This window comes from Eptatretus burgeri, chromosome 13 (genome assembly GCF_056783735.1).
Source record: "Eptatretus burgeri isolate ZD-2024b chromosome 13, Ebu_testis_v1, whole genome shotgun sequence".
In the NCBI taxonomy this organism is placed as follows: Eukaryota; Metazoa; Chordata; class Myxini; order Myxiniformes; family Myxinidae; genus Eptatretus; species Eptatretus burgeri.
The window spans coordinates 72,319,709-72,342,484 of NC_140973.1; the positions used below are offsets into that span (position 1 = coordinate 72,319,709).

Consider the following 22,776-nt stretch of genomic DNA (forward strand, 5'->3'; position numbering starts at 1 on the left):
GGATCATTTTACTCGATAAATAAACAAGTATGTTTTTTTGGTGTGTGTGTGTGTGTGTGTGTGTGTGTGTGTGTGTGTGTGTGTGTGTGTGTGTGTGTGTGTGTGTGTGTGTGTGTGTGTGTGCTATTTGTTTAATCAGGTTTTCTTTATCTATTATTATGACTTAGATGAAGATCTGATCACATTTTAGGTTAAATTTATGCAGAAATAGAGAAAATTCGAAAGGGTTCACAAACTTTTTCTCACTACTGTATTTGCTACTTGTGAATGTCTGCAGCTGTAGAGAAACCCAGGTAGGGTTTGAAACAGCAAAGGGCTTACCTTGTGGAGTTTTTCTTAGCTGTTTATGCTGCTTTCTTTGGCTGGAAAAGCATGGTGGTGTATGTATTTATAATTATATATATATATATATATATATATATATATATATATATATATATATATATATATATATTGAACGAGATGAGACCCTTCTACGCCATGCAGCAGCAGCAGCAGCTTAACCACACACCGGTGAAAGGAATATCGTCATGCCGATCTGATCAACTCGGCCTTGACCTCATTTTTCTAGGGTAAGGCTCACAGCACCAAGTCAAAGCTGGTACTTGCCGTTCCAGAAGTTGATCAGCATTTTTTGCACGTTTTTCACAAGCCAAGCCCTTGCAGGGAGCGTACAGCCGTGAAACAGTACCAAAGCATCAATGCCATCCGCTTCACCAGTCTGTATTTGAGGGCATCTACCAAACCTTCCTATTTCATTTTTATAACATTCTCGTTCCCAAGAAGAAGAAAAAACCCAGGTAATAAAGCCTTCAATCCCCCAGGTAAGCTATTGCAGGAAAGAAGGCAGGGATCCATGAACTTGACCAATCCACAAAGATTCTTTTTGTTTTCACCCATGTTGATGATAGCTGATGAAACTTAAACCTATTAGTAACCAATTCAATATCATTAGAATCCTCAATCAAAATGTAAATGTCGTCCGTATTTGCAGATAGTTATGATTGAGTGCTCCACTGACACCATCAAACCGGAGATGAGAATCTGTGGTACCTTGATTTTCCTGATGTGAAGCAATACCAAACTTCATTCTTTTCACAAAGACTTAACCTGAAGTTTGTGTGCCAAAGAGGCACCTCCATTGATATTCAAACTCCTCATTCACACTTCAGATATATGGAAAGGAGGTGAAGGGGGGAGCAGGTCAAATCCTCAATTATTTTGGGCCTTTTCTCATTTTTTGATCTGAGAAAAAAAAACAACATTTTTTTGATCTGAAAGCTTAGACAAGATAATAATTATGTGCAGTGATATTATAATATAATTAATAAAATGTAATGACAATTCTACCATACCTTAATGGTTACGGTGGTGAGCTTAGGATCCTGGGATGCTGAGTTGAAGACCTACTCGCAGTTGAATTAATAACAGGTGGGGTTGACTCTGCCTGTCATCCTTCTGAGGTTGGCAGAAATGAGTGCCAGCTTGCTGGTAAACTGTGTTGGAGTGGCGACCTGTCTGGGATTGTGCCCAATTGCCAAGGAGACTGCTTCGTCAGCACCAATGCTCTGCACGGAGTATGGTCCCAATGGATGGATGGATTACTACCAGTAAACTGGCACTGTAATTGTGCTTTTGTTTGTCTTTTCAGGATAACAATTCTTGAGAAAACATTTTTTTTTTCTTATGATGAGCAATTATATTCATCAAGCAGTTGAAGCAGTTTTTTTTCTTGAGACAAGAGAGCACGGCAGAAGCCTAGAATCGTGGGGATCCAGCGACAGGTTCAGTTGACTCGGAGAGAAAACTATCATGTTGGGAATTTCAGTGGAAACTGTTGAAAGCGTGAAGTTAATGAGACACATTGCCTGTTTTGCAGTCACAGAATAATGCACACATATATTTACCGTCTCTCCTGTATTTGCTGACTTTCAAATGGCATTGAAAACAAATGCCTAGATTTACTCATAAAGAATCTTTATGTAGATTCATAGCATTTGTTGGTTTGATTTATACATCTTTCAATGTAATCAAAGTATTTTAGATACCGATGCATCTCAAAGGCAGACACTGATACAAAATGAAAGCAGATGGACTTTGTTACGATGATTTTTATTCATTCTCTGCATGACAAATATTGCCGAGATGCCAGTCACAATGAATCAACTCGCACCAACGTAGTAATGTTGCATCCAATACAAAAATATGTCGAGTGATCGATAATAAAAAGCAGCCTGCTTTGTCACATCTCCTGAATCCAGGAAAGGTGAACAATTCTGCGTTCAAGTCCTCCGTTATTGGTCTACAACGAAGTCATTTGAGCCATCAAATACCGTAATGGCATTTTTTTGCTCTTGCAGGTGGGATCTGCATTGCCAGATCATTGAAGATTCCCAGAGATCCGATGCCTGGAGAGTTTCAGAAACTCATTGACGAACTACTCGACACGTCCAATGCTCGTGTTGTCATTATCTTCGCAGGCGAAGATGATATCTGGTGATGGTTTACTTTTTCTTTATCGGGGCAGATAAGAACAAAAAAAAGGGAGAGGGAGTTGGACTGCCTGCTTTTTCTTTGACACCATCCACAGTTATTGTATTCGAGTTGTATTCCAAGCAGAAGTTGTAATTCCTTCCCTGTTGGCTTGAATCATATGTCATACATATATGACCCCTCTTCACCCTTCCTTTTATACTGACACACCATTAAACAATCACACCTTATGCTCCCTGTTTCAATCTTGCATTGACCCCGATACTATAACCATAAGCTGTTCGATTTCCTATCTCTTATTTACACAGGCACGTCCTGGAGACAGCCAAACAGGCTAACCAGTCAGGCTACTTTCTGTGGGTTGGTTCTGACAGTTGGGGTGCCAAGGTATCCCCAATTGTAGGCCAGGATGAAGTGGCGGAGGGTGCAATCACCATACTGCCGAAACGGACCTCCATCGAAGGTCGGATATATGTCCTAATGCTTTCAGCAATCTCATTCATCTCTATTGCCTGCACATATTGTGTCGTCAATTCCTCTGGCTTCCTCATTTTTCTTGTGCCATCGTAATTCATGCTTTTGGCTGTCTTCATTCCAGTGATGACCTATCACTCTTTTCTTCCATCGTTTTGCCATTCTCACTGATTTCTGTCAACGCTCTTTCATTTCCTTGTGCTACTCCTGCTTTACTCCCTGTCAATCTCCAATGCTGTGTCATGCACGATGGGTTCCTGTCTTCTGCATTACCCCTAGCTTCCTGCTTTACCTCCACGTTTCTTATTCTTATTGCAATCCCACTGTCACTCAACACTCCCTCGACTCTCACAACGGGTTGCTTTCTCCATCATCCACATTGACCTTGGATACCTAAGGTTCCATTTACGTTTGTAAACTTTCTTTCCAGATCCAGTGATAAATCATGTTGTTGCATGCATAACGTCATGATGAGAGCATCATCAAATTTTCTCCAACCGGGCATCCTACTTATTCCCACTCTCCTCTCTGACCCCTTCTGAAATAACGACAAAATTATTGAGCTTGGTAGGCAGCAGATTGACAGATACATCCATAGCTTTGGTATCAACTCCACTTTATCTTTTCTGGTCTGTCAACCTAACAGCTTCAGTGATCGTGATTGGACGTGGATTGAAACGAAACCATCCCCGATGCGCTATGACTGATCAAGGTTAATGTAATACAAGCTAAAGCAATCCAAATGATTTTTTTCTCTTTCCTTGATTAGCCGTTTTAATTTTTACATCTCTTTCAGTCAATAGTCAGAAAATGTATTTGCAACTGTCAGGAATGTGAATTAACAATTTGGACTAAATAACCCAGATATCAGACTATGGTTCATGCTTTCTCTTTTTTTTTTTTTTGAAACAGCAAAATATAAATGATTTGCACAACAAACGCTCAAAATGATGGTCAGAAAGGATGTGACTGGAAAATGAAATGGATACATCATATTCATATGTGAGGAATTGTGAGTGCTTGGGTGTTTGGTACCTGAGTGCGTGTGCACGTAGAGGTGTGTATGAGTTCACATGATGGGACGACTGTGTAGGTGATGGGCGGGAGGGTATGTGGGAGTTGCTGGTATGTGGTACAAAGACAGTGATCAGAACGTGAGGGCGAAAGGGGTGGCGTTGAAATCTAAGGTTCTGGGAACGCATGGGATGTGGGAGTCACATTTGTGAGTACATTGCATGTGCAATCCGGTTGGGAGGGGGTGATCATTGAGGTTTGAGGGTGCGTGGGAGGTAAAGGGGAAATTGGGTTGGATCGGGAGGTTGAGGGTAACATTAACAGATGAGATGTGGTGAAGGCTCAAAAGCAATTTTCCACAGTGAGAAATAGAGGAAAAACAAGGTGAAATTACCATGTATGGATTGCAATATATCAGGGATTTGACAGAAAACTGGAGCCAACATATCTCTTACCCTCATCTCGTGGATGTCTTATTTAGGTTAAGATTGTTTGAATCGATGTTAAGGAAACGAAGCATTGAGATTAACGTTCAAACACGTGTTTATCTTGTCAATTGGGTCGATATGTTTTGGCATGCCTATCCAGCTCGATGCTAATATCAGTTTTGAATCCCATGTCGTGTACCTTGTTCATTTGTCCATTGTCTTCTCATGGTCGTAAAATTTAAATAAACGTGCAATGATGTCTCCTACTACCCATCATTGTCCTGCATTTGATGTACAAGCTCCTCCATGAGCCTGGACCGTGAACACCCAATACTGGAAGCGTCCATGAGAAGATTGTTCCCCAGGATACTGGGGCCATTGTTGTTTTCCCAAAATGTAATAATATCTGGCGTAAGGAAGAAATTATGGGAGAGTAAACGTCTTCCCCGCTCCCAGAAACGAGAGTAATACAACTTTTGTCCAATCGAGGTTACAAACTCAGGTTTACTGGACCGTTGCCTATAAAAAATCAGCGATTAAACTGTATTTCTAATGATGCAGATCATCATTTTGGGTTGCGTACACAAAATAGATCTTCATTACAGCCTTCCATATATTCATGTCAAACTATCGAGCTATTATTACACAATTGCTAACATTGTCATTCCATGCATATTTGCACTTATTCCACGAACAGGGTCTTGGCTTGGCTAGAACATATTAACATTGGAAACAACAAGCAGTTTACACTTGCGTGTCGATGTTATACGGTTTTTACCTCAAAGCCTCCACACCAGCCACGCAGCCCAAAGAGGACCCATCCTTGGGTCAACCAACTATCATGTCCAACCATTGTGATTTCATAACAATTTCTACCCAGGCTACAGAAGGAGTTCCTACTTATGCTGCATCTCGGTACACACGTCTGATGCGTCGCATGAGTATAACCAAAAAGATGCCAAACGTGAACTCCACACTGAGGTGGAATCCACGCGACTACCATAAATGTGGCAGAAGCGATGTCACAACAACGATTCCACCAATCTCGTTACACCTCTCCCTTCTTTATCAGAAAGTTGGCTCCAGGCAACTGCTCTAGTGGAAAACCATCGACCCAACTCCAAACCTACACTAACTACTTTGGTAAATGGTGCGAGCTTTTTTTCAACAACAACCTGAGGGTTACTAAGAATGCTCCCACATCTACATAACCGATCCATCCATTGGGACCATACTCTGTGCAGAGCATCTCTGTTGCCGAAGCAGTCTCCTGAGATATTGGGCACAATCCTGGACAGATCACCACTCCAACACAAAATACTTAAATGGCGCAATCATCCCAGCAAGCTGGTACTCATTTTTCCAACTTCAGAGGGATAACAGGCTGAGTCAACCCCACCTGGTATTAATTCAATGGAAAAAGCAGAATTTGAACTCAGGACCCTCAGAACCCAAGCCCACCACCTTAACCATCAAGGCAACACCAGGCATATCTACATAGTCATTCCCAACAAGAGATTTTAACCTCTGTCGACAACACAATTAATTGCTCTTTAGCTTGGTGTTGGCTCAGTGGTTAGGGGTGGTGGCTTGGGATCCTAGGGTCCTGAGTTCAAGCCCCGTTGGCCGCTGAATTAATACACCAGGGGGTTGACTCAGCCTGTCATCCTTCTGAGGTCGGCGAAATGAGTACCAGTTCCAGTGTGTGTACTGGTAGAGGGACACTGCATCAGCGACACAGTCATGCTTCAAGAAATGATAGCTAAGCTGTCATATGACCACCACCATCATTTCTCTTTTTCCTCATGCTCTTTTTTTTTGTTTGTTTTTAAAAAAAATACAATACCATACCCTACCTCCATCCAGCCATTGCGAAATTGAATACACACCCTTCATATTGAATGCATCAAGTCCACATCGTATTGAGAAATTGTAATTCTGACTAATTTCATGAAATAAGGAAAAACCTGCAGAGTTTTCCGATCGCTCTCGCTCCACCCATTATGGATACTATTTTCAAAACACATCCATCCATCCATCGGGACCATACTCTGCGCAGAGCGTTGGTGCTGCCTCAGCAGTCTCCTTGACTATTGGGTACAATCCTGGACGGGTCGCCACTCCGACACAGTATACACATCAACATACACAATATAAGCGATAAAACTGTATTTGCAGTATAATCCACACGACTGAAACTAAATAGGGTGGAAGGACTAAGTACATATCGACATACACAATATACAAGGAGCTATTGTTTTTCTGCAATGAGTATTTTCATCTTGTATTGAACTTTCTAACAAGAAAGGTAAACATCTACAGGTGGAAAGTGTGAACGGTGAGGTTGCATTGCTGGGTTGACTGACCTTTTGGACATTGCTGAGGTTGTGGATCCACCAATGACCAAGGATGTAGACCCACCGTTTTGGGCTGGAAGGGTTGAAACCTCAGGAAATCTATCAATTGCTTCCAGATTAATACGGTTTTAACTTTCGGTGAACAGCTATTTTGAAGTTTCTGATGAAGATAAAATTAAGTATAGGATGTATTGAAATTCGTAAAAGTAGTAAACATCCTTTAAGTGTTAATATAACACTTTATCCGTTACTGTTCAATAAATGATTGATTTGATTTGTGAGGAACATATTTATGGAAAAAAAAACGATGTGTATATGTGTGCGTGTGTCTCATCACCATGCTTGCAGTAGTATACCCCATGACGTACCTCCAAATCGACGTTGAAATCCGACGTCATCACTCATCACCTCGCCTTATAATGTGTGTGTGTGTTTGTGTGGGTCCTTCTCATGTCTTCCTTCGACCGTGCCTCTCTTCTAATGGGTTTTAAACATGAAGTGATCAATTCTATTTGTGACATTTCTTCCAACTCTCACAGGCTTTGATAGATACCTGCAGAGCCGCAAGTTGGAAAACAACCGCAGAAATGTGTGGTTTGCCGAATTCTGGGAGCAGAACTTCCACTGCAAGCTGGGGAAAATTACTAACCGTCGAGGATCCAAGGTGTCAAAGTGTACAGGTCAGCATCGATGGTTTGCAAAGGATTTCTGGAGCAATTTCGAGGGAAATTTGCATGTAGAATAAAAAATATTTTCCAAAAAAATTGGATAAATGAAGTTGTTAGTACGTTATAAGAGACCTTCACTGGGCTAACTAGAAGGGCACTCGGAAGAGCGTATACTCGATTCGGATCTTCACCAAAATTGAAAGTTCTTCCTCGTCGCACACCCAACCTGTCCATCAAGTTTCGTCCGAATCCATCCACAACTTTTTGAGATATCGTGCTACTTATCATTTTGGGCCCTCTCTCACTCACTTAAGAATCACTTAAAAAATTATACGTCCTGATTTGGATCCGGATCTTCACCAAAATCTAATCAGTTCGTCCTTGTCCACACACCAAACCTGCCCACCAAATTTCATCCAAATCCGTCCACAACTTTTTGAGATATCCTGCACATAGACAAACAAACCAGACAAACAACAGACAGATAGGTAGGAGTGAAAACATAACCTCCACAGGTCCCCACTTTGGGAGTGGAGGAAATAAAGGACAAAAGCAAAGAGAAACTCAAGTTCATTGAATTAAAATTTGTCGAAGTGCATCACAGAAACCTTTCAACACTGAGACACTGGGCTCAAGAGTTCGGTGGAATCATGGAACAACTGAACACAGGTCATGGGATAATGGGGTTTGCAGACCTTCAAATCACTCCCTCAACACATTGCACATTGTTGACATGCTACACAAGACAGAACACCAAGCAATGTACAAACCATCTGTACCTCTACAATAACTAGAGGGTTCATAGAACTTGATACCCCCCTCCATGCTCAGGTATATACTTCAACATAAATAAAATAACTATTTTTAAAATCTTTTTTAAAATTCTGGAAGTTTAGCATGATTGAAGCAGTCTGATACACCACCCTATTTAACATGTCCAAGTACAGCTGAACGGATGGGTTTTGAAAGTGCCAAGAAGGTGATTTGTGTTCCAGGGTTCAAGTATATAATTCCATTTAAATAAAATTAAGATTGTAAAAGTCATATAAGTAAATTAACTCTGGAAGTTATCCCTGTTTTAGCCCCGTTGATGCAGTGCCTTTTACACCACCCAATCTTAAGGCGCTGTCACACCTTGACGATTTAGCCGGCAATGGCAATGTATAAAAATGTATGTAAAACGTTGGCGTACGCTGAAATTTTGATGGTTTTTAAAAGTTTTGGTCGTATTCCTAACGTGTTGGTCGTATGCATAACATATTAGTTACAGGTACAGAACGTTTCGTTTTCTTATAGATAACTTCTACCAACAAATGCTTAGCCTGTTGTTGGCGTTCACAACCTATGCCCAACGATAGTTTAACTTAGGCATAGCGCGCTGCACGTATCGCCGACGAACTTGTGGCGTAGCATGTTAAAAACCTGCCGCACGCCGATTTAAATCATAATCGCCTGAAATTTGAAAGTGTCAGCCACGCAGTCACATCTTGACGATTTAACCAGCGTATGCCGACCTATGAAAAATTTGCCGAACCAAGCTGGCACACGTCGAATACGTTATGGGTAAGTTGTGTATACGTTAAGAGCACGCTGAAAAACAATGAAGTACGCTGTCATATTTCGTGGTACGCTTAGTACGTCGTGAAATTTCAAGCATGCTGAAAATTTTATGACGTACTCGCCGTATGGCTCACACGTTCCGCTACGCTGGGAATAAGTTGTAGGCACGATATGCGATCGTTGACACCCGTCGACACACGTTACTTGTAAGTTACTCATAACTCCAAACACGTCGAGGTTATGTTTAGCATACCCGAAACTTATTTTCTCCATCAAGGCACATTTTCTTTTTTTCTCCTTGGCTCCGTGAAGGCACGTGACGAAATAACTGGTTGTTCTTGTTTTTTTTAATTTTTTATTTTTTTATTTTTTTTAGTCTATCATGAATTTTAAAATATATTCGGACATTTGCTTTTAAATTTCGATGTCGACGTGACAATATCCTCAAACAGAAAATATTCACAGAGGAGGAACTAAGAATAAGACATGAGCAAACTGAAGAGGCAATCGGACGTGACATAACGGCACGTGACGAAATATTGGAAGTTATTGTTGTTGTTGTTTTTTAAACGCTGCCAATACCTATTATACGGTTGCTGTAAATTAGAAACACGTTCAGTAAGTTATGTGGTCGTCCGGAAGACGTCAATCAAATACGTCAACATACGTCAATATGCGTTGGAGGTACGTTACGCATAGGTTCAAAGCACGTCACTCATAGGTTAGAAATAAGTTTTGGGTAGGCTAAGCATTACCTCGACGTGTTTCGACTTATGAGTAACTTACAAGTAATGTGCCTCGACGTGTGTCAACGATCGCATAACGTGCCTCGACGTGTGTCAACGATCGTGTAACTTGCCTACAACACGTTACTCATAGGTTATAAATAAGTTTCGGGTACGCCAATCATTACCTCGGCATGTTTCGACTTATGAGTAACTTACAAGTAACGTGTGTCGACGTGTGTCAACGATCGCATAACGTGCCTACAACTTATGGCCAGCGTAGCGGAACGTGCGAGTCATACGCTGGCATACGTCGTACAATTTCAAGCATGCTAAAATTTGAGGAGAACCGCAAAGTACAACGATAAAAGCCAGCGTACTACGACGCATGGCAGTGTTTTTCAGCGTGCTATTAACGTATACAAAACTTACCCATAACGTATTCGACGTGTGCCGGCGTTTTCGACAAATTTTTCATAATTCGGCATTCGCTGGCTAAATCGTCAAGGTGTGACAGCGCTTTAACATGTTGCACTAATTCATCGTGCCTGTTGTTTGTGTCTTTTATGATGCCCTTAAAAACAGTGTTTCCTGTTTGGAATAATTTTCAATTTTGTTTGACTGCCACACAGACACAGTAAAAAAATTATCTCACTTTTCTCTACACATGTGGGAATGGGACGAATTCAGAGACAAAATTAATGCAAGCTTCATTCTTCAATGAATGCTAGCTTCATTCTCAGTCATGTTCCGATTCGTTTTCAAAATATCACATTCAATTTAAATAAGTTGTTCCTCAATCATAAACTGACATTTGTGTTGACATACAGACAGACAGACGGACAGACATGAACCAATTGGTTAACCTCTCTTTTAATTTCGCGTGCTTGCGGTAACAAGCAAATACAGCACAGGTTTATCTCCTAATACTGTGGAATAATGTGGTGATGACTTTGACTTAATAGTTGAGCAATCAGCCGATTGACCTGAAACTTTGAACTTCATATTTTACCCTCGCCGAAGGAGAGGATATTGCGTTTCTGTCCGTTTGTTTGTTTATTACTTGGTGAAAAACTTTTTTTGCCAAGTATGTTGGTCTGTAGCATTTGGCTGTCTGTCTCGGTCTGTCGATCTCTTTGTCTGTCTGTTTCTCTATTTTTCACACGATCTTTGGCCACAGTTTTCAAGCAATCGTTCTGAAAGTGTTTGTGTATGTAGTTGACATACAGGACACCAGCACGTAATTTTGGTGAAGATCCGGATCCGGATTGGAGAATTTTTGAAGTGATTCTTCACCATTTAGAGATCGTGCCAAAACGATATATAGCACAATGTCTCAAAAGGTTATGGATGGATTCAGACAAAACTTAGTGGACAGATAGGGAGTGCCACGAGGAAGAATTCATTCAATTTTGATGAAGATCCGAATCCAGATCTGTATACGAGAATTATCGAATTTTTAACCGATTCTTCACCATTGAGAGATGGGGCTAAAACGATATTACATGATATCTCAAAACATTGTGGATGGATTCGGATGAAACTTGGTGGGCATGCTGGGTGTGTGAAAAGGACTAATTGATTCGATATTGGTGAAGATCCAGATCCGAGAATTTTTCAAGTGAGTCTTCACCATTGAGAAATGGGGGCAAAAACTATGTATAGCATGATATCTCAGAGTTGTGGACGAGTTATGACAAAATGAGGTGGATGAGTTAGTTAGGTGACAAGAACAAGTCAATTCGATTCTTGTTAAGGTCCAGATTCAGATCTGACCTATCAGTGGGATACAAAATGTAAACTGTTCAGCTGGCGGAGGTATGCCCTCTACCGAGTCCTGTTCCATTTCACCAAGTGTCACTCTCGGAGTGATTTTTATCTTGCCAAAACGAAGTTTTTGCAAGGTATGTTAGTCAGCTTGTATGTTTTTTTTTTTGTTTTTTTAATTTTATCTTGTTTGTCTGTAATCACGTATAAAAAAATTCTGCAGAGCACAGTTATCATTGGAAATTTTTGTAACTTCGCATATCAGAGGCCTATAGAGGTCCCTTTCAGTGCACAAAATTTTGAAGGTCAAAGGTCAAGGTCACTTTGTCGCAAATCAGGGGAGTCGACGAAACCCTTATTTTTTGAGTAATTTTGATCGGATCGTCTTAAAACTTCATGGGAATATAGTTCATGGTCTGGCGCTCAGCTGATTAATTTTTGGTGGCGATTGGCCTTGACCTTCATGGTTAGCACCTGAGGTCAAACATATTTGACCCCAAGGTCAAATTTTCAAGTTTTAGGAACCATATCGTGTCGTACCTCAAATTGAACACCTCGATGAGTGCTTTCTAGATATGTCAAGCTTGAGACATTATGACGTCATTTGGTGATGTTATGAGGCAAAAGCATATTTTTCATGATTACTCTGTAGAACGATTCTCATCGAAATCTCTCGTAGGCAGATATTCCTCAAGGAGTCGCTCCTGGTGGATAGCAGCTCTGTTCACCTCAGTGTGACCTTAAAGAAGTCACACGTGGTCACCTTTTTTGCAAGATACGGGTCACCCTGCGGGTCACATTGGTTTAGTCATTTGTTATCTTGCCAAACCAAAGTTTTTGCAAGATATGTTAGTCAGCTTGTATGTTTTTTTTTTTGTTTTTTTTAATTTTATCTTGTTTGTCTGTAATCACGTATAAAAAAAATTCTGCAGAGCACAGTTATCATTGGAAATTTTTGTAACTTCGCATATCAGAGGCCTATAGAGGTCCCTTTCAGTGCATAAAATTTTGAAGGTCAAGGTCACTTTGTCGCAAATCAGGGGAGTCGACGAAACCCTTATTTTTTGAGTAATTTTAATCAGATAGTCTTCAAACTTCATGGGAATATACTTCATGGTCTGGCGCTCAGCTGATTAATTATTGGTGGCGATTGGCCTTGACCTTCCTATGTTTTTTTTGTTTGTTTGTTTGTTTGTTTTTTTTTGTCTGTAATCACGTATAAATCACTCTGCAGAGCACAGTTATCATTGGAAAATTTTGTAACTTCGCATATCAGAGGCCCATAGAGGTCTCTTTCAGTGCATAAAATTTTGAAGGTCAAGGTCAAGGGTCAAGGTCACTTTGTCGCAAATCAGGGGAGTCGACGAAAGCCTTATTTTTTGAGTAATTTTAATCTAATCGTCTCCAAACTTTATGGGAATGTAGTATATGGTCTGGCGCTCAGCTGATTAATTTTTGGTGGCGATTGGCCTTGACCTTCATTGTTAGTGCCTGAGGTCAAACATATTTGACCCCAAGGTCAAATTTTCAAGTTTTAGGAACCATATCGTGTAGTACCTCAAATTGAACACCTCGATGAGTGCTTTCTAGATATGTCAAGCTTGAGACATTATGACGTCATTTGGTGACGTTATGAGGCAAACACATATTTTTCATGGTTACTCTGTAGAACGATTCTCATCGGAATCTCTCGTCGGCAGATATTCCTCAAGGAGTCGCTCCTGGTGGATAGCAGCTCTGTTCACCTCAGTGTGACCTTAAAGAAGTCACACGTGGTCACCTTTTGGCAAGATACGGGTCACCCTGCGGGTGACATTGGTTTATTTGTTTGTCTGTTACTTGGCAAAAAAAAATTTCAGACATGTTGATTGCCTCTGTTTACTTGTTTGTTTGTTTGTTTGCTCCTTGGCAGAAATTCTTCTTTTTTAGCAGCGTCTCACGTAGCAAACACTGCTCATGGAGTGCTCGTGCTCGGCGTTCTTCTTCTTCTTCTTCTTCTTCTTCTTCTTCTTCCTCTTCTTCTTGTGAAGACAAAACCTTTATATTATGACTCAGCTCTTTTATATACAAGATCCGGATCTCCTTAAATACTAAGCACTTGTACACATCCTCGCATTAAGGGTGCCTTTTGAGAGCGTCGATCATGAACTTTTAAATATATTCGGACATTTGCTTTAAAGTTTCGAAAAGTTCACATTACTATTTAAAGATTATTCCATTTAATATATTGTAATTTCGTAAATCCATTATTTATTTCGTAAATACATAAATACACTATGACAGGTCTCGCTGTTGGCTTAATCAAGGCACGTGACGAAATATCGGAAGTTGTTGGTTTTTTTTGTTTGTTTGTTTTTTTTTTAGCCGACAAAACGTTTAGGACGCTGCTCTTGGACACATTTGTCCTTGTTTTTGATAAGTATTTTGATCGCCTCCGATTGTTTGTTTGTTTGTTTGTTTGTCTGTCTGCTCGCCTCCAGCCCAAACCGCTCAATCAATCACTCTAAATTTTTCAGAGATTATGGTCACCGACTCTGCGGTGGTCCTGCATTGAAATTTTGTAAAATTATTTCGACCAAAAATGTCTAGATAGGCCCAAAGGTCAATTTGGGCCAGATTTTCTAAAATCCTCAAATTTCATCAGATTGACTTGAAATTTGAAGAAGATTTGGATATGTGGGGTCTATGAATTCAACCAACTATTACTTTTGAGGTTAACATAGGTCAAAAGGTCAACATAGGCCATAAGGTCAACCCAACATAGGCCACATTTCTAAAATTGCTTCTAAAATTGTCAATTTTCATCTGATTGATTTGAAACTTGAAGACCATATGCACATCAGCTGATTGAATTCAAGCACCAATTATTTTTGAAATTAACGTCAGCCAATTTGGGCCAAATTTCGCCAAATTTTCTAAAATCTTAAATTTTCATTTGATTGACTTGAAATTTGAAGAGCATTTGCATATCAGCTTCTTGAATTCAATCACCACTTATTGTTGAGATAAACGTAGGCCAAATGATAAAATTGGGCCAAATTATCCAAAATCCTCAATTTTCATCCGATTGACTTGAAACTTGAAGACCAATTGCACATCAGCTTCCTGAATTCAAGCACCACTTATTGTTGAGATAAACATAGGCCAAATGATCAAATTGGGCCAAATTATCCAAAATCCTCAATTTTCATCCGATTGACTTAAAAAATGAAGAGCATTTGCATATCAGGTCGCTGAATTGAACCACCTATTAATTTTGAGGTAAACACAGGCCAAAAGGCCAATTTGGGCCAAATTGTCTAAAATCCTCAATTTTTTCCGATTGACTTGAAATTTGAAAAGTATTTACACATAAAGTCACAAAATTCAACCACTTATTAATTTTGAGGTGAACATGTCAAAAGGTCAAAATATGCCAAAAGGCCAATTTGGGCTAAATTTTCATCCGATTGACTTGAAATTTGAATCAAATTTGCATATCAGGTCGCTGAATTCAACCACCTATTAATTTTGACGTCAATATTGGCCAAAACGTCAACATAGGCCAAAACATTAACATGGGCCACATTCCTAAAATTGTTTCTAAAATTGTCAATTTTCATCCGATTGACTTGAAATTTGAAGAGAATTTGCATATCCGCTTACTGAATTCAAGCACCCATTATTTTTGAGATCAACATTGGCCAAAAGGCCAATTTGGTCCACTTTTTCATCCGATTGACTTGAAATTTGAAGACCATTTGCATATCAGCTTACTGAATTCAAGCACCCATTGTTTTTGAGATCAACATCGGCCAAAAGGCCAATTTGGGACAAATTTTCATCCGATTGACTTGAAATTTGAAGCCCATTTGCATATCAACTTAACGAATTCAAGCACCATTAATTTTTGAGATCAACATTAGCCAAAAGGTCAAATTGGGCCAAATTTTCTAAAATCCTCTATTTTCATCCGATTGACTTGAAATTTGAAGAGCATTTGCATATCAGGTCACTAAATTTAAGCACCAATTATTTTAGAGATGATCATCAACCAAAATGTTAACATTGGCCAAATTTCTAAAATTGTCAATTTTCATCCAATTTACTTGAAATTTGAAGAGCATTTGCATGTTTGGTCAATTGATTCAACTACCAATTATTTTTGAGGTCAACATAGACCAAAAGGTCAATGTAAGCCAAAGGCCAACAACAAAGGTGAAATTTTGAAAATCCTCAATTTTCATCCCATTGACTTGAAGTTTGAAGAGGATTTGCATATCAGGTCATGAATTCAACCACCATTTGTTTTATGGATTTTGCAAGTATCGTGCTCTGCACAACATCTTTGTTTGTTTGTATGTGTGCAGGATATATCAAAGAGTTGTGGTCGGATTAGGATGAAATTTGGTGGGCAGGCTGGGTGTGTCGTGTGTGACAACGACAAATTGATTAGATTTTGGTAAAGATCTGGATACGGATCCGATTACTAGAATTCTAAAAGTGATTCTTCACCATTGAGAGATAGGATCAAAAACGATAAATAGCATATATGAAAAATGTTTTGGGCCCAATATGTTCTACTAGATCAGGTATTGCTTGGCGGAGGTATGCGCTCTACCGAGTGCCAAATACTACTCTTTGCCATCTTGGAACAGTTTCTACTTGTACTAAAATAGTTCAAACTCTGCAATCTCCAAGAGAGAGGTGATGCATTCCAAATTTGCTGCATTAATCCACGTTAATTATTTTCTTGTATCGAGTAAGAGCATCATTGAATTATTTTGACTTGGCCATAATTGTAATGAGAGCGGATGGTTCCTATGAGAATCAAAGTTAATGTTTCCTTCTACTGCGATGACAATCATTCCAGTTTCACCACAGCTGCAAATGAAATTTGCATAAAGTACAGATGGAATATAAAATTTGTCTTTCAGGGCACATTTGAAAATGTTGTGCAAGTTGCATCTGAACAAAATACCGAGCACAATATGCTGTTGCTCTTCAGCTCCAACATGGTTGATTGTGTTTCATATGCAGCCTGTGCCTGCTGGTTGCATCATTTTCTCAGAGCTCGTCTGTGCCACTGATGCAGTGCCCCTGTTACCAGTAAGCTGGTTCTCATTTTGCCAACCTCAGAAGGATGACAGGTTGAGTCGACACACCTGGTGTTATTTCAACGGCACGACAGAGGCTCGAACTCAAGACCCGAAGATCTTAAGCAAGCCACCTTAGCCTAACCTTAGACTCAACCTCCTGTGAAGCCAACACTGGGCTTTGTAAAGGTGGTTCATCGGGGTTCCGTGAAATGAAAACCGCAAAGATCATGGCTTATATTCATAATTTTCCAGTCGGTTTATTTCTCAATTATATTAATTGAGTTTTGATGCCATGTAGAGTTTATCAGAGGAGAAGTTTGGCAATTGAAGTGTTTCGTTTAAAGTTTTTGACTGGCTGGTGACCTATCTAAGCTATCGTGCATACTTGCAGTTTAAGTTAGTGCTGTTGAAGCCTCAATCATTAATATTGTTGTCGCACAACAGGCAACGAGCTCCTTGGTCGAGACTCGGAGTACGAGCAAGAAGGAAAGGTGCAGTTCGTCATGGATGCTGTGTACGCCATTGCACATGCTCTGCACCGCATGCACAAAGACCTATGCCCCAACGAGACGAACCTCTGTGATCGCATGAAACCCATCAATGGATCCATGCTTCTGCATTACATCCGATCGGTAAACTTCACCGGTACGTGCTGTTACCTCGCATCATCACGGACATTCACTTCAACCGTATGCTTCGTGGTCTTATCATAATTATCTTGTCAAATTGTAGATATGCACATGGATGAAGCATAGGCTTGACCACACTTCCTCACTGGCACACTTCCTGGCCTGTAATAATCTGGCTTCATTAAATTCTTAAGATTCCGATGGAAGATTCCATTGCAAAAATGTGTCAAAGAAGAAACGAGTGGATGAGAATGCACCTGTTCATTTATCAGTAGGAGGGAATTTTCAATTAAAGGTGCTCAGGGCCTCAGTGGATGTGGTAAAACCTCAGAGGGAGAAATGGGAGTGACTATGAGGTGGCATTGGGTATCAGAATTGAAGGTCTGGAAGGAGTAGCACGAGAAAACTGACCGAGGAAGATGGCTCCACAGGTGAGAGAATATGGGGGCAAAAGAATGGAGGGGAGCATCAAGCTTAGATTCTGGGAGGGTAACAAGGTTGTGATACTGATTGAATCCAAGTGACCTGCCGGTGCAGGGGTTAATCGGAGAAGCAATGGAGCAGGAGGAGCAAGACAAAAGGCAGACACGACAATATTGAAAGGTCACCAACGTGCCTTCCCTAGGAGATGAGCCTAACCTGAGACTCAGCATCCTGTCACGAGATGCCAACGGCGCTGAGAGATTTAGACTCCATGGCTTCAAAGGGGGGGGGGGTAATATAGGAAGTAGCAACTTCTATCCATTGGGCATAAAGTTCTCATTTCACCGACGAAATATAATCCACCCTCTAATGACTAAATAAAGTTCACCTGTCACAAACAACCTTCACATGATCCCAAATTATACTGACAGAATGACATAAAAGTCATTGTTTTTGCATGTAGAGTTTTTTGTTTGTTGCATGCATGTAGTTTTTGCATTGTCCCTCTCTGGAAAGGGAAGGGTGATCGCCAAGATTGCAACAACCACCGAGGGGTGACACTGCTCTCGGTGCCGGGCAAGGTCTTCGCTCGAATAATTATTGATAGGGATCGCCACCATCTGCTTGAGCACCAGTATCTAGAGCAGTCAGGCTTTACACCAAAGAGGTCAACGATTGACCGTATCTTTGCTCTTCGTGTCCTCATCGAACACAGACGAGAGTTTCAGCAGAGTTGTAAGCTGCTTGCAGCTTATGTTGATCGCTGTAAAGCGTTCGATTCAGTGAATTGGGATTCCCTCTGGAGGATTCTTGGTCTTCGTGGGGTGCCACCAAAACTGATCGATCTGATGTCTGAACTCTACTCTGGTACTGAGAGTGCTGTGAGATGTGGTGGTACCATCTCTGACTTATTTCCAGTTGTTACTGGAGTTCGTCAGGGGTGTGTACTGGCCCCCACACTTTTCAGAACTTGTATGGACTGGATTCTAGGGACGATGTCAGAGAGATCAAGCTGTGGTGCATCGTTTGGGAATGTCAAGATCTCTGACCTTGATTTCGCAGATGATGCCGTCATCTTTGCAGAGACTTTAGATATCCTTTTGGGGGCCCTCGAGGTACTGAATGAGGAGTCTGAGCCGCTGGGATTATGGGTTTCTTGGGTCAAAACTAAGATCCAGGCTTTCAATGACATCTTGGATGCTGCTGTCCTGTCTGTGCCTGTTTGTGGTGAGGATGTTGAGGTCATGGAGAGATTCACTTACCTCGGCAGTGATATTCATGTCTCTGCTGGCTATTTTTAGTCAGAGGTCAACAGACTTCTGGGTCGAGTCTGGGGAGTCATGGATTCACTGGATAATGGGGTGTGATGCTGCCGGTACCTGAGCGGGAGGACGAAAGTCCGAGTCTTCAGGTCCTCGGTCCTTCCAGTCTTGCTCTATGGATGTGAGACTTGGACTCTTACCAGGGATCTGAGATGGTGCTTAATTCCTTTGGTACCAGGTCTCTTCGGAGAATCCTTGGCTATCGCTGGTCGGACTTTGTGTCCAACGAGCGGTTGCTGAGAGAGACTCAAATGAGATTTGTTACCTGCATAGTCCGTCCACATCAGTTGTGGCTGTATGGACATGTGGCTCATTTTCCTGATGCTGATCTTGCTCACCATATTCTCTCACATGCCTGGTGGTTGCAGCAAGTTTATCAGCATCTCAAGGAGATAGGGATGGGCCAGACATCTGCCTGGGGGGATGGCCAGACAGAGGCCCCTGGAGTACTGGTGGAAAGTGGACGCAGCGACGCGCTGCTCCGGCGCATGCTCCCATACCTGACCTGACTTGTTTTTGCATCTACCTTCTTGTCTGTCCTTCTCTCCCCTTCTCCCCCTCCCTTTCTCAACTTTAGCACTCATGGTGTTATAAACACCAATTCTTCTTCATTAATTTGCTGCACAAGGCTGCGGGGTAGCATCTTGTTCCGCTGATGCAACACCCTCTGCTGGTTAGGACAGGAATTTGGAATTTGCTCACGATGCCGGCGATGGCTCGCCCACTCTTTGCAAACGATATGGTGTGGTCTTAAACGTCCACCAAACGAATGCTGTCAGACAGGATTCCACTTTAACGTCCATCTGAGGGACGACACACACATTGATAAATCACCCTGCCTGTGAAACACCAGAATGACAGTTTATAGCTTGGTCGGGATTCAAACCTGGGCTTGACGTCTTCGAGGCAATCGTGCTTACCTCAAGGTCATCCTGTCGGGCCATAACTATCAATGTATATACTGTACAAAAGATGGAGACTTCAAACTTTAAGGAGAGATAAATTAATTGGGATTAGGTCAATTCATACAAAGAAATTCTTTTACAAAACTAAATCTAAAATGTTAACGTTTTGATTGTTCATAACAAGCCTTTTACTTGCCTGCATTGCATAATAAGTATTAGTTTGGTCTCTTCTGAATTAAATTTTGTAGTTGAATGATTTTTCGTGTAGCTAATCCTCAAGTATTGTCTCCATTCTCCAACTAAACGTGTACTCTTCCACTTCCCTATGTTCGACACTCTTTAATGGGATCTAAGGCTATTGAAGCTGTAACACAAATCACGTACTCACCTGCAGACAAATACCCCAAGACAACACCGGACTTAACTTCGGACAAACACAGCCACTCAACTTGGGGGAAGCGATGTAACTTCCTGTGAAATCCTCTGACTCCCAACAACCCAGGGACACATTATCCCTGTACCTTATTATTATGTCTCCGAACTACACAAAACAACAATACCAAAACAATACCGGTAGAGGTACATTCAAAGTGCACCACCTCGTGCCAAATAAATAAATAAATAAGAAATCCTCCAGCGAACGACATTGCTGGGTCGCCTCGGCCACCTGGTGATGCCGCCGTGCAGCACATGTAGACGGAATTGGGAGGGAGCAGTGTGCAATAATTGATTGATTAATTTAGTTATTAAAATAAATAAATAAAAATCGTAAAATAATTAATTTCTTCATCAATTTTAATCAATTAGCTAATAGCATACCGAAACCACCACTGCTTCGTCCGAATCTGTAACTTTTTGAAAATTAAGTAATTCATCCAAAAATGAATAATTAATCGATTAATAAATCAAAAATACCCTTTATAGCCAAATCACTTGGTCACTGTCACGTCCAAATATCAGCTTCCGAGCTCAAAAGGTGCCTGAGATATTGTCCAGATGAGAAAGAAAATAAATAAGTAATTAATAAATTGATAGTAGTTAAGGAAGTGATCAATTAATTGAGTAATCAAAAAGTAAAATATACCGTTTTTCCAAAGCACATCGTCACTTTTTTTCCCCAAATTTCAGCTTCCGAGGTCAAAGGATTTCTGAGATATCGCCCAGACAAGCAAGAAAACAAACAAACAAACGGAGTAAAAACTGAGTACTCCCTTCGGCGCATGCCGATGACGTCATGCATCACCTAGATATGGAATTGGGAAGGAGCGGTGTGCAATACACATCCCCAGTTGTCACAATTCATGCAAAACAATCGCAGACATACGAATCGAGTGACCGTACAGTTTCCATGAACAAAGGGACTCGCTCAGCACCCTTCGGCTTGTGTGATTGGCACAGATAGACTGATATAACTGCAAATCGGTATGCCAGAATTTAGGCAGGATACAGTACACGATGGCCTATTTATCTAGAAAGGCACATTAAGGTCCACAAGCACGTGCTAACGAATGGGTCCACTGATTTGATGCTTGCACTGAAAGGATGGCCCCTTGATGCAATGCCCTGTCTCTGATGTGCTGAGATGATGGCTTCCACTGAGATCCTATTCTATCAGAAATGGAACCTCGACGAGACAATTGAAAGGCCCACACACTCCCTCTGGGTTGTCGTGTCCGTTCCATTCTTTATTATCTGAGATTCGACATCGACTCTTTTCACTTTGGAAAGCCCTGGGGGGATTAGAGAACTATTTTATCTGAGATATATCTTTGCTTTTCTTCCATCTTCTCTATCTGTGTGTGTCATTTCCACGTTTAGTTCGTGCTCAACTGGCTGAGCTTCTTTATTGCAATCTGCTGATTACAGGGGCAAATGCACATCATGGAATGTTGAAAATGTTGTATCGCCCATTTTGTTACTTGCCACCTTATGTTGCATTGGTAACATCAAGCCGCACCAATAATGATAATGCAACATGAAGGTTACCTGCATATACGAGTACTTGAATGATAGGTTGTCCATCATTGTCTTCTTTTTAATGGAGAAAACAATTGCTACAAAAATATTGCTATATTGATGTGATGCCACCCATTGTTACCTCTGCCACCGAAGGTGCATGGACGGTAGGTTATGTTTTCACCCCTGTTTGTCTGTGAGCAGGATATCTCAAAAAGTGGTGGTCAGATTCAGAGGAAACTCGGACGTAGTGGGTTTGTGAAGATCCGGATCCGGATGAAATTTTGTGGACAGCTGCAGTGTGTGACGAGGACGAACTGATTAGATTTTGGTGAAGATTCGGATCCGGATTCGAGAATTTATTTTAAATCTTTAAGTGATTCTTCACCACTGCGAGATGGGGCCAAAAACGATATATAGCATGATATTTCAAAAAGTTGTGGACGAGTTTTGACAAAACTTGTTGGATGAGTTGGTTATTGACAAGAATAAGCCCATTAGATTTTGGTTAAGGTCCGAATCCAGATCTTACCTCTATCGCTGTTCAGCCTAACCGAGGTATGTGCTCTACCGAGTGCGGTTCTTGTTATATGTGCGGTCATGTGAAGGATAGAATACTGGCTGTGAACATCTTTTAAGTAAAACAACAGATGCTCGTTGATAGTGTGTTGTAGTGCATTTGCTTTTCGTATTACACACTCAATTTCTCTCCTGAGCTCAACGTCATCATGTTAACAATAATACGAGTTCCCTTACAAGGATCTTCGACACAGGAGGAGGCCATTGGGCCCATAAAAGCCTGCACCATTATTACCAACCAAAGTTGTTTGTCCGTGCTCTATCCTTTTTTAAATACTGAGCCTCAAGCAAGGAAGCAGCTCATACCATTTTTATCGTCTTTGGTATGACTCGGCTGTGGTTTTAACCACTGTCCTCCCAGACTCGGAGCTGACGCTCCAACCATTACACCACCGAGT

General features: G+C 41.0%; 1 protein-coding gene across 1 annotated transcript in view; it reads left to right on the forward strand.

Moving 5' to 3' along the window:
• LOC147014748 (metabotropic glutamate receptor 6-like) overlaps positions 1 to 22,776 on the forward strand; it is an 817,753-nt gene that overhangs the window by 604,025 nt on the left and 190,952 nt on the right. The window contains exons 10-13 of the mRNA XM_085852974.1: positions 2,361 to 2,496; positions 2,802 to 2,956; positions 7,306 to 7,446; positions 17,009 to 17,209. Coding sequence (XP_085709100.1) covers positions 2,361 to 2,496; positions 2,802 to 2,956; positions 7,306 to 7,446; positions 17,009 to 17,209 — 633 coding nt within the window. The remainder of the gene's footprint in view (positions 1 to 2,360; positions 2,497 to 2,801; positions 2,957 to 7,305; positions 7,447 to 17,008; positions 17,210 to 22,776) is intronic.